This window comes from Trachemys scripta, chromosome 2, assembly GCF_013100865.1.
Source record: "Trachemys scripta elegans isolate TJP31775 chromosome 2, CAS_Tse_1.0, whole genome shotgun sequence".
NCBI classification, from domain to species: Eukaryota; Metazoa; Chordata; order Testudines; family Emydidae; genus Trachemys; species Trachemys scripta.
The window spans coordinates 171,613,085-171,626,026 of record NC_048299.1 but is presented as its reverse complement, the minus strand read 5'-3'; the positions used below and the strand labels follow the sequence as shown (position 1 = coordinate 171,626,026).

General features: G+C 41.5%; 1 protein-coding gene across 2 annotated transcripts in view; it reads left to right on the top strand.

Moving 5' to 3' along the window:
* MAK (male germ cell associated kinase) overlaps positions 1 to 11,767 on the top strand; it is a 50,202-nt gene extending 38,435 nt beyond the window's left edge. For both annotated transcript variants that reach the window (XM_034762296.1, XM_034762297.1), the window contains 2 exons: positions 4,928 to 5,035; positions 9,708 to 11,767. In XM_034762296.1, the coding sequence (XP_034618187.1) occupies positions 4,928 to 5,035; positions 9,708 to 9,862 (263 nt within the window). In that variant the 3' untranslated portion in view covers positions 9,863 to 11,767. The remainder of the gene's footprint in view (positions 1 to 4,927; positions 5,036 to 9,707) is intronic.
* The last annotated feature ends 1,175 nt before the right edge of the window (positions 11,768 to 12,942 follow it).

The following is a 12,942-nucleotide window of genomic DNA, read 5'->3' as shown; positions in this document are numbered from 1 at the left end:
CCCTACCTGTACCCTGACTGCCCAAAACTTTCTCCACTCCCCCCAAAAAGCCCCCCCCCGTTTCTTGAGTGCCCCCTCCAGAACCTCCCTGCCCCTTCTCCTGCCCCCTGGCCCCCTTACCCTGCTGCTCAGAACAGGGTGTTGGGCTCTGTGCCAGCCGGACACGTGGCTGAGCTCCCCAGCACAACAAAACCCGGTCCCTGGCCCTGCACAACAAAACCCGGTGCCTGGTCCGGACCGGGCTGCAGGGGAGAGCTGCCCTTGTATCAGCACAAAGTGCTCTCGCTCCCGTTTTGCTACACTGCATGGCAGAAACCGCTCCCAGTTGCAAAAGGGGAGGGCTGCATTTTGTGCTGAGACACTTGCTCAGAATGCAGGGAAGTGGGGGAGGCGGAGGTCCTCTCCAGCTGCTCCGGAGTCCAGCCCGGGACTTTCCTGCAGCCCTCCCAGCCGCTAGCTCTGCTCTGCTGGGGGAGGGGGGAAATCCCGGACATTGTGAGTGCTTTACAAATTCCCCCCGGACGCTATTTTTAGTACAAAAAGGAGGACATGTCCGGGTAAATCCGGACGAATGGTAACCCTAGTTAATGAAATGACTGACTTTACATGAGCTTGTATTGTCCAGGGGGGTACTGGGCAGTACAAGATGCAGATATCTGGGGGAAGTCTGGGACTGGGAATTTGTTGGTATTGATCTACAGCAGAGGTCCCCAAACTGTGGGGCACCCCCTCCCCGCAGGGATGTGTGAAGGAATGTCCGGGGGGGGGGCACAGTGGGGCCTGGGTCAACCCTGGGGGGGGGGGCCAGGGAGGGAGTGCCACCCAGCTCCTTCCCGCCCCCAGCTCTGCTCTGGTCCTGCCTCCAGCCATATCCCCAGCCCCATCTCCAGCCTTCGTGCGGCTCTACTCCCAGCCCGCCCCAGCTTCGGCCACTGGCCACGGCTCCATTCCTGACCCGTAGCTGAGGCTGTGGACAAGGCCGGGAGCGGAGCTGCACCTGGCTGTGGGCCCAGTTGCCAGCCCCCACCACAGCCCAACTATGGCTCCGTTCCTGCCCCTGGCTGCAGCCCTGCTCCCAGCCCCAGACCCGATCCCAGCTGCCACCCCAGCCTCAGTGCCCTTATCCTTGTCTGCGTTTTTCCCCTCCACCCCCCGAGCTGCCGCCCCACTCCCAGCCCCAAGGGGCAGGAGTGTGTGGACCGGGATAAGGGGTGGCATGACCTCAAAAGTTTGCGGACTGCTGCTCTACAGTATAATTAAAGAATGGCAGGCTGGCTGGCTGGCTGAAGCACTCTTGCAGTATAGCTGGGGGTAACTTACATGCTGGAGGCTGTGTGTGAGCAGGCCAGGAGTGGTTGCTCTCATAGTGAAGCAGTGTAAAATGCACCCCAGGCTGGAGAACTGAGGGGACGTGCTATCCAACAGTCCAGATTGTACCCTGGGTAATGACACAGGGACATGTTTTATTAAAGGTTTATCTTTCATCTGGACTTTGTCATTCTTTATTGATCTGCGTTTTGGTGTGGGATGGGTTGGGGAGGTAGGGAAGCTATGTATTGTTTCAGCTGCTCTCAGCCCTATGCTGAATGGAGATCTGAGGAGGTTAGCAGAAAGAGTACCACTTTTGCTTTCTCCTGTACATGGAGGTGTGGAGATGGCACAATAGAGCTGAGACTAGCCTGTGCAATCTGCTCATAGATGTCTGTTCCTCTGGTTGCTCTTTTGCTGTCCTTGCGCAGAGTCTCTTTTCCTCCCAGGCCAAGGAGATCCAGGACTTCTTTCCTGCTTCAGGCAGGAATGGGTCGAGTAGCTCTGTGTGTGGGGGTATGATTGCATGCTCACAGAAGTGGGCTTGTAGGTGTGCTCATCAAGATGGGCAATCAGGAAAAGGTATTTCAAAAACATGCTGAAGATTTTAAATAGAGAGGGTGGGTTCCGGTCTCTGTCTCTTGGGTAGTGGAGTTCCAAACTGTGACCAAGATGACCACTGGCACAGGGGCATTGTGGGACAGCTGCGGGAGAACTGTTAGGGTCACACATGTGATTTAATGTCTACTCTCGCAGTGTGTCGATGGAAGGTGGACTATGCTTTTGCATCTTACAGTGAGGTGGTGTTATTGTCACTGTAATGCGGTGGTTAGATCAGTCGGGGAGAGATTTAGGTGAAGATATATGCAGAACTAGATTGAAACAAGTAGACTTCGGTCAATCTAAATTTGTAATGTAGATCAGACCTTTGCATCCTAGGTGGACTCTAAGTAAAGATGCACACATACATTTTCTAAACAGACATCAGTTTCTTATATAAAATTGATACTTTTCAGGGTTGTTGTACCAAGAATAAGTTTTAGTGACCATAAAGAGCAAGTAGAGATCTGTTGGCTGCCTGAATCTAGCTCAAAAGTTTAAAACTTTGTACATCAATGTACAGACCACCTAACCAGGAAGAAGAGGTGGATAAGGCTTTTTTTAAACCGTTAACAATCATCCAAAACACAGGACTTGATGGTGATGGAGGACTTCAACTACCCAGACATCTGTTGGGAAAATAATACAGCTGGGCACAGATTATCCAACAAGTTCTTGGAATGTATTGGAGACAGTTTTCTATTTCAGAAGGTGGAGACAGCTACCAGGGGCGAGGCTGTTCTAGATTTGATTTTGACAAATAGGGAGGAGCTGGTTGAGAATTTGAAAGTGGAAAGCAGCTCTGGTGAAAGTGATCGTGAAATGGTAGAGTTCATGATTCTAAAGAATGGTAGGAGGGAGAACAGCAAAATAAGGACAATGGATTTCAAGAAGGCAGACTTTAGCAAACTGAGGCAGCTGGTAGGTAAGAGCCCGTGGGAAGCAAGTCTAAGGGGAAAAACAATAGAAGACAGTTGGCAGTTTTTCAAAGAGACATTATTAAGGACACAAGAGGAAAGTATCCCACTCCGTAGGAAAGATAGAAAGTATGGCAAGAGACTACCATGGCTTAACCAGGAGATCTTCAATGATCTAAAAATCAAAAAAGAGTCCTACAAAAAGTGGAAACTAGGTCAAATTACAAAGGATGAATATAAACTAATAATACAAGTACGTAGGGACAAAATTAGAAAGGCCAAGGCACAAAATAAGATCAAACTAGCTAGAGACATAAAGGGTAACAATAAAACATTCTACAAATACATTAGAAGAGGAAGACCAAGGGTTAGGGTTGGCCCGCTACTCAATGAGGGGGGAAAAATAACAGAAAATGTGGAAATAGCAAAGGTGCTTAATGACTACTTTGTTTCGGTTTTCACCAAGAAGGTTGGTGGTGATTGGACCTCTAACGTAGTGAATGCCAGTTAAAATGAGGTAGGATCAGAAGAGGCTAAAATAGGGAAAGAACAAGTTAAAAATTACTTAGACAAATTAGATATCTTCAAGTCACCAGGGCCTGATGAAATGCATCCTAGAATACTCAAGGAGCTGACTGAGGAGATATCTGAGCCATTAACAATTATCCTTGAAGTCATGGAAGATGGGAGAGATTCCAGAAGAATGGGAAAGGGCAGATATAATGCCCATCTATAAAGGACAACTCAGGGAATTACAGACCAGTCATCTTAACTTCTGTACCCAGAAAGATAATGGAGCAAATAATTAAGCAATCAATTTGCAAACATCTAGAAGAAAATAAAGTGATATGTAACAGTTAGCATGGATTTGTCAAAAACAAATAGTTTCAAACCAATCTGATAGCTTTCTTTGACAGGGTAACAAGCCTTGTGGATGGGGGGGGGGAAGTGGTAGACGTGGTATATCTTGACTTTATTAAAGCTTTTGATACTGTCTCCCATGATCTTCTCATAAATAAACTAGGAAAATGCAACCTAGATGGAGCTACTATAAGGTGGGTGCAAAACTGTTTGGAAAACCATTCCCAGAGCGTAGTTATCAGTGGTTCACAATCATGCTGGAAGGGCATAACGAGTGGGGTCCCACAGCGATCAGTTCTGTTCAATATCTTCATCAATGATTACGATAATTGTATAGAGAGTACACTTATAATGTTTGTGGAAGATACCAAGCTGGGAGGGGTTACAAGTGCTTTGCAGGACAGGATTAAAATTCAAAATGATCTGGGTAAACTGGAGAAATGGTCTGAAGTAAATAAGATGAAATTCAATAAGGACAAATGCAAAGTACTCCATTTAGGAAGGAACAATCAGTTGCACACATACAAAATGGGAAATGACTGCCTAGGAAGGAGTACTGTGGAAAGGGATCTGGGAGTCATAGTGGACCACAAGCTAAATATGAGTCAACAGTGTAACGCTGTTGCAAAAAAAGCAAGCATCATTCTGGGATGTAACAGGAGTGTTATAAGCAAGACACGAGAAGTAATTCTTCTGCTCTGATTAGGCCTCAACTGGAGTATTATGTCCAGTTCTGGGCACCACATTTCAGGAAGGATGTAGACAAATTGGAGAGAGTCCAGAGAAGAGCAACAAAAATGACTAAAGGTCTAGAAAACATGCCCTATGAGGGAAGATTGAAAAAATTGGGTTTGTTTAGTCTGGAAAAGAGAAGACTGAGAGGGGACATGATAACAGTTTTCAAGTATGTAAAAGGTTGTTACAAGGAGGAGGAAGAAAGATTGTTTTTCTTAACCTCTGAGGATAGGACAAGAAGCAATGGGCTTAAATTGCAGCAAGGAAGGTTTAGGTTGGACATTAGGAAAAAACTTCCTAACTGTCAGGGTGGTCAAGCATTGGAATAAATTGCCTAGGGAGGTTGTGGAATCTCCATCATCGGAGACTTTTAAGAGCAGGTTAGACAAACACCTGTCAGGAATGGTCCAGATAATTAGTCCTCCCACGAGTGTAGGGGGCTGGACTAGATGACCTCTCAAGGTCCCTTCCAGTTCTATGATTCTATGAAAATCTTGGCTTTGTAGGTGCTGCTTACAACCCATCTGGAGGATATATCCCTTCCTTTCATAAAAAAGAAGTTGGATCAGCTGGACAAAGGATACAACTAGCTCCTCTTGGTGCATCGGCATCAGGTAAGAAGCATCTCCATAACCCTATCATGTACTGCACCATAAGCACAGGGAAGGATGTTCAATTCCCATAATTTCCAAGGAGGGCTTTTAAGAGTTGTTCTTTTTTCTTGATGCACTTGATCTGTTGGACTGGATCTGTAATGGTGTAAATCAATTGGTGTAAATTGACATAACACAATTAAGCTATGCTGATTGACATTTACTGAGGATCTGACTGGTTACAATTTCAAAATGGCACGGGCCTTCCACTAACAAAAATCAGGTATATGGTATCAGTAATAAATTCCAATTTAAAGCTTCCATCTTAAAGTAGCCCCAAAGGTTTCAGCATTATTTAAAAAAAATTATGAAAAATAAAGGACCCTCTGCTAAACAGCCTGTTTTGACTGGTCTCCTTGCATGGGCATTTAAGATGAGTTTTGTTGTATTTCCATCTCATTGTGTGGGAGTTGGTCATGTAAATCCTTAGGCTTTGAGATGAGAATATATTCTTGGATGAGTGAAATATTACAAGAATAATGCTGCTGTGTTAATAGAACATTTCAAAGTAGCTAGGCTATTTTGTCTGACTTCTATTTTCTGTAGTATAAATGACTGATAATAACTACAGGTGATGTAGTTCTGCATTGTATTAAAGAGTATGTGAAAGGAACTGTTACATTTTATCATGCAGTATTTATGTATTTAGCAGTTTAAGACCAATACAAAATTTCACTGCAAATAACTGTTACCTCATCTCATCTGTAATAGACATCACATTCTGGGCACTAGAAAGATATTAAACTGGAGGGAGTTCAGAGAAGACCAATACAAATGATCAGAAACAGGAGGAACTGACTGGTGAGAGATGATTTAAGGCCTTCTCCAAGTTCCATTGAAATCAACAGAAAGACCTCCATTGAGTTCAGTGGGAATTGGATCAGGCCCTAAAGGAACTCAATGGGAATCATCATTACAGTTAAAGGGACTGTAACAGGCTGACAGTAGGTGTCTGAAAACCTCATCTGTTGGCTTGTTATGCTCCCACTAAAAATATGAAGTATGCTTTGCTGACTCACTATTGCAGGTGGCTGATTACTCCATCCAGCTATGAGAGACATGGGAATGACTCTTAAGGTACAGCTGCGCTACCCACCACTGGTGGTGTCATGTAGGATACATGTAGCAACATGCCGCAGTGTAAAGCCGGCTTTGTTCACACTGCAGCATGTAGCTTTACGAATGGATGAAAGGCTGTGTCAGGAGGGAGGCAGTGGAATGCTGTCACTGAAAATAGCAGTGTAGATGGGGTAAGCTGTGCTTGGACTTCTAGAGATCCATGTAGGGTACATACCCACAGGGTTATGGCATGTCTTTATTCACCTAAGCCATGCCTCATCGTCTACATTGTTATTTATACCTGTGCTGGGGAACATGCAGTGTATATATTCTACATACTGAAAGGAGTGGTGTAGTGTAGACATAGCCATAGAGAGAGAAAAGACCTAGGGTGTGGGCTGCTCAGCCCTGAGGTAGGAATCCTAGGAGCAGCAAAGCCTAGGGAACAGATTTGAGCTGTACTTCATTATCTTATTGTTGATTTCTTGTTTAATAAAGTCAAACATGAAGAAGGGATGAGTTTTGATTCACCAATTTGTGGATGTTGGTCTGTAACAGGTTGGAAAAGGGAGCTACTCACAGGAGAACATATGGCTGCAAATTTTTGAAAGTTGTGAATGCCAAGATTGGAAAGGGATCATTTAGAGTGATTCAAGGGGACATAAAAGTTATAAGATATTAAGAAATGGAAGGTTTATTTTAAATCTCAAGAAAAAATAGAAGTGTAGACTTGAAGAATAGGTCTGTGGAACTGGAAAGCTTGTTTCTTTCACCAACAGAAAATGGTTCGATAAAAGATGCTGTCAGACCCACCTTGTCTCTCTCATATCTTAGGACCAACATTGCTCAAAAAAACAAACGAAAAAAAAACCTTTGGCAAATTAATTAGGCTATGGAAATATCTCTTTGGAGAAGTAGAGGAAGCCCATTGCATGGGACATTTAAAACTAGGCTGAACAAAATCGTAATACATACTGTAGGGGACAGTACTGTGCTGGCAGATAGATAATCATGAACTAGATGCCCTAACAATTTTTTTCTCTCCCTAACTTCTCTGGTTAGAATACTACTTTCTTCTCCCTATAACTTAGGCTTCTGTTCTTGTTGCTTCCTTTTATTTTCTAAAATAATTGTGTTCTCATCTGTTTTCATGTCTTCATTTATTCTGCCTATCATATCTTTTTACCATAAGACACATTAAAAAGGTAAAGAAAAAATTAGCTTAGCTAAAATTAACCAGCCAAAAAGGCTGTCGTCATTGTGTCTGGCTCAGGTGCTGTCATGTCAATAAGAAGCATGTATACAGCTTTGGTTTTTGGCATGAGAGCACATCCGTGCTCTCAGCAAAGCTATGTATTATATCCATTGAACTTTGGGCAACCTTCAGGAGCAAGTATATCTTGAGAAACCACTGTGCTAATTATATGATTAAGCCCCTTTAAGGGTGACACTAATTTTCATGCTGCCTCCATAGGCATGTCTGGCTTTCTTTAGACCACTGTAATGCTCCATGTATAAATCGTATTTGATTGGCTCTGCCATGTCAGTCTTCTTCATCTGTTTGGTGGTTTTCTGCATGCTGTGGTTGTGCCAGGAGAAATGTCTTGTGTTTTGCTTCAGTGGTGGAGGGGGCATAATAGCAGTTATACTGATAATATAGATACTAAGACAGAAATAACATGTACCTCCTAGGTAATCATGTTCCATAATAAAATATTAGTGTGAAGCTTTAATAAAAAAATTTTTTGAAATTCAATGAAAGTAGTTTCATTGTAACTTGGTTTTGTGGATTAGGATGGTCGGTGGTAATAAGTGCTCATATTTCAAAATGATCAACAGTGACGAGGTCTTTGAATTTAGGATTTTGAAAATCAGAATCCACAAACAAATGTATGGACGCTAAAACAAAGAACTGCCAAAACCTTGCATTTGGCTCCCGGACTATAAGTCATACATGCAAAGGTCCAGCCCTCATGCATGACTACTTGGCCACCTTCCCCACTGCCATCAGAATTAAATTTGAAGCCATGTTGCCACTAACCTCCTCTCTGGGGAGGCGTAGAAGGCATAGAGCAGTAGTTAATGCTAAAAAGGAACAACATTATCTCCAATAGAATTCACAATGGAAATAGTACTTGTTTGCTAGGGGAAGATAGGTCCCCCAGTTTCACTTCCTTGGGGTGGCCTCTTCTAAATGCATGAATCCTCAACTGTGTAGAGCAGTTGAAACTTGATGTTGAAAAAAACAGGGAGCAAGTGAAGTGATTCAAATGGGAGAAGAGTGATTTGGCTGTAGCAACAGGGAAAATAGATTATTTTGTCTGCCTCATATTGGATAAATAGAATGAAGAGAATTAGGAAGGCCAGAGAGTAGGTTACAGTAGTCCAGATGAGAAAGCACCAAGCCATGGAACAATTTTTTAGTGGTAGGAGTAAAAGGGATAGGGCATATCTGAGGAATGTCATAGAGGAAGGAGTGATGAGATACGGCTGGGAAGAAAGAAAAAGAAAGAAAGGAAAGAATCACAAATATCCTCAAAGTTGTGAGCTTGAGTGATCTGGAGCAAAGAGTTGACAATGATCACTGAAAAAAAGGGAAGGGAATTGTATTAGCAGTGAAGTTTAGTTCTGTTTTAAGCACGTTAAGCTTGAGAAGTGACAAAACATCCCAAAGGATGTATCAAAAAAACATGGAGAGGGAAGTCTGGACTAAGAATAGGGATGCAGAGATAGATTTGAAAGAGGTGATATGAGAGATCATAGGAGTGAATGAGGTCACCCAGATGCAAATGTAGAGTGAAAAAAATAGGAAGATCAATGACAAAGCTTGAGAACATCAACATGGGGATGGGAAAAGAGGAGAGAGAGAAAATCCAGCAACAGTAATAATGTAGGAGCTGTCAGCCGAGGAGGAGGAGAACCAAGGAAGTAGAGTCACAGAATTACAAAGTGAGAGGGCCTTCAGGAGAGGTGGTTGTTCCAGCAGAGGCCATTTTGATTCTTGACAAATCTGACCAACACTCAATAAAAAAAGTTAACATTTTCAAACAACTTAAGAGACTCAATTATCAGATGAGTAAACACTCATTTTCAGTGACAACAGTATCCACAGTGCAGGTAGAGAGAGAGAGAGAGTGTATGTGTGTGTGTATATATATACACACACACACACGCGCGCTGTAAAATCCAATTTTGGACTAAATTTCAATCTCAACACATTTTAACAGAGACCATTGTGCACGCGCAAAAAAAAGTACTTGTCAGCTGAAAGCTGCCTGTAAGACACATCATAATGTATTTGCCTCTCCTGTATCCATGTAAGGTAAGACACTTTGGGAAACTTGCTTTAGACTTGATAGAAACCTTATATAGCCATCACTGCCCTGCCTAGTTTAATAGATCTTTTATTGTGCAAGTGCGGTAACCAGTTAGTATTTCAAGATCAGTCACACTGAACAACCTTCTACTGAGAAGGTCACAGGACTATTAGCACCTTTTCATTCCATGAGTCAGAAATAGTTGAAATATGGAACTTCTCATCCCCATTGCTTCTGACCTTTTGTTTTTGTTTCAGATTATTCTTGGAAAACCAAAGCTGCTCGTGCTCAATTACCAGGCCCTACTTACAATCCAGCTGCAAAAAACATGAATATCCTGACCCGCCCACCTCCAGTTCAACCAGTCCATGGAAGAACAGACTGGGTGGCCAAATATGGAGGACATCGATAGAAGCCCTGTCTCATGGTGCACTTTTCATGCAAGTTACATTTGCAGTGTAGGATGACAATCTAAAATGCATATTTCCCTTAATTTCTCTAAAGACTATGCAACAGTAGAAAGACTGGAGATCTTGTATTTTATTACCTGCAGAAGAAATAAAATACATTTTACATAGCAATATTCAAAACACTGGCTAAAAGGGAGGATTTTATGAAGTAGTGTATAAAGCATCTTGCCAAAATTGAGTATTTGAACTACTAATAGACAAATTGTAAATTTTATTAGAAAACTTTCTGTAGACCCAACTGCTGCCCCGTGTGCTCTTAAAATTGCTTGACTTTAAATTTGTCCTATAGGAGTAATCCTGCACTGGTGATTTGTGAAGTAACAACCGGCTTCTGAATGGATGCTGCTTCCTTGTGCAAGTTCCTTTCTCTGAAGTTGAACAGTCAAAGCACAAATAGTGTTCTGAGGAGAAAGATATGCTGTGTTGCTAGCTAAACAAAGGTCCCAGAACTGAGCTAGATGTGTTTGGTGTTTCCTTAGGGATAGTCTCTGCACAATTGTGTACATTAGTGAGCACTTACTCCTACAAGCCGGTCATGGAACTATTTGTGTGTAAGTACTCACCAACAAGAGAAAGGGTTGCACTATTTAGCCCTAAGTGGTGCAGTGATAGGAGTTTGGGAACACAACTTACCAAGTAGTGAATGCTACAGTCATGGGGACAAGGTACCCTAAGACTTAAAAAAAAAAAAAAAAAAAACAAAAAAAAAAACAAGTATTTTATAAATTAAGCTATGTGTATATTAGGCCACAATTCTGTAGCTTCCTCCTCCTCCCCCATGTTGCCCAGTTGAAGTCTTAATGAGGTTACAGAGGATCAGTTATGCAGTGTATTCGGCTTATTGACTGGCTAATTCACCAAAACACTAGCTAACTGGTTAGTTAACGCCCACTGAACTGTATTGTCTTTTCTTAGTGACCATAAAATTGAACTCTAGAATTCCCCACTAACAAAAATTCACCAAACTACATAAGACTGGAAATGAGACTGTTCGTGGAAGAAAATTTTTAAGATTGTTTTTCTTATTGAAGTAAAGATCCAACTCCTGGTTTCTAATAAGTATACAAACTCCTCTGATGCCAATAGGGGTTATGCAATAGTCAAAGATCTATAAACTTGTCCATCAACACAGTTCTTCTAATAGGTTATATTTTAATATGCTAAATCAAGGACTTTATATCTTCCAAGAAGCTGTTGGGGTTTTTAAAAAATGTTATCCTGGGATGTGTGCTGTTAAAACCTGCATTTAAAAGTAGAAATTGTAGACTTAATAGCTACATTAAATCTGCCATTTTAAAGTCCAAAATGTGTATGTACTCTGTACTTTTAAAGGTATAAAAACTGTTACAGATTGATCCAAGTATTGTCAAAAGTATTTTGTATAGCTTTTATTAGTGTATAAAAAATTTTAGTTCTTGTTGTAGACCTAATTTGCCATAATCCAGTGGTTTATGTAATTTAGAGGTGCTCAATTTAATCAGAATCAGACTAGCCATAAAAAGTCAACTACTCTGCTATGAAAACTTCACCCTAAATAGTAGCTAAATAAAATGTCACCATGTACTACTGGAAAAGTTAATGGTATCTATAGTGTGATGTAGGAATTTCTGATTAGTAATGTACTACAGAGGACTTCAATCCCATGTTGTGTTTTTCTTTACTGGTTTGTCAGTCCTTCAAAACTAATCTTCCTTGTATTATTTAAAGGCAGTTTTTAATACGCTATTTAATTACTGGTTATGTTACTAAAGGACAGACAGACTTTCAAAACAGGCCTGGTTCATTAGTGTACTGTGAATTGGAAAGCACTGACTTCATAATAAAGATCACTTCTCAGGAGTACAAGATAGTGGTTTACAGTCTTTATTTATTGTTTTTTAAATAGTTAAGTCAAAAAAAACATATAATAAATGGCCTGTGAAAAGTCACTTAGGCCAAGAGATTCTGAAAAACTAAAATATCTGTTGTCATAAATATGCATGCCATCTTCTGCTTTTTACGTGGTCAGAACATGTTTACAGCCATGCAAATGAAACCAACAGCTCATATGGTCAAACAGCCATAACCCAAACATGATGATGCCTTGAATGTACTGAACTATTAAAGCATGTGTGTCCTTGAAATCATGAAAATTGCTTTTAAAAAATGTGAGTGTAAACTCCACAAAAATGGTTAATAAATGAAACAAAAAAAAATAAAGCCCAATATTTTCTCCACTCAGTCTCCACTTGGGTGGCTATTGTTTCACCTGAACGTGGAACGAGCTGCTACTTGCAGCAGTTTGGAATTGAAACTGCGTCCTAGATTTTATTAGGGGTGAAAACGCAGCCACAACAACAGAGAACTCTTTATTTTCCAGTTTTGTGGAACAATGGAGAGTAGCATTTAATGATAGCTACTGGACAAAATTTTAGAAGTTAAGTGATATCCACACATTGTAATCAATTATCAGAGGGGTAGCCATGTTAGTCTGTATCCACAAAAACAACAAGGAGTCCGGTGGCACCTTAAAGACTAACAGATTTCATGGGTAAAAAATGCATCTGAAGGAGGGGTTTTTTTACCCACTCAAGCTTATGCCCAAATACATCTGTTAGTCTTTAAGGTGCCACCGGACTCCTCCTTGTTATTGTAATCAATCAGATTGCCACTTTCCCCCCATCAGTTTCATTCAGCCACACCTGCAGCCAATGTCTCAAACTACTGGAGATTATTTGTGCTTTATAAGCTGCTGTATATCAGTGGCCTTCAGCTTGCCACGTGTTTATATATGTTTCTCTTTTACTTCCACTCCAGCCATCTGGTCTGTCCATAAGCAACTCAGAGGCAGAACATCTGCCCAGTAGCTAAAGAGGAGTCCTAAATGCTGCTGTATGTTGTCTTCAGTTAACCCTTTAGGACTAGATTCACTATCAGCATGCCTAAGTTTGTTTGTGAATGTTGCCATGCCTAACTTCTAGGTGTCTAGAAGATCCTGGGATCCATAAAGCTTGAGTTAGGCACCTTAGAATTGGATTCACAA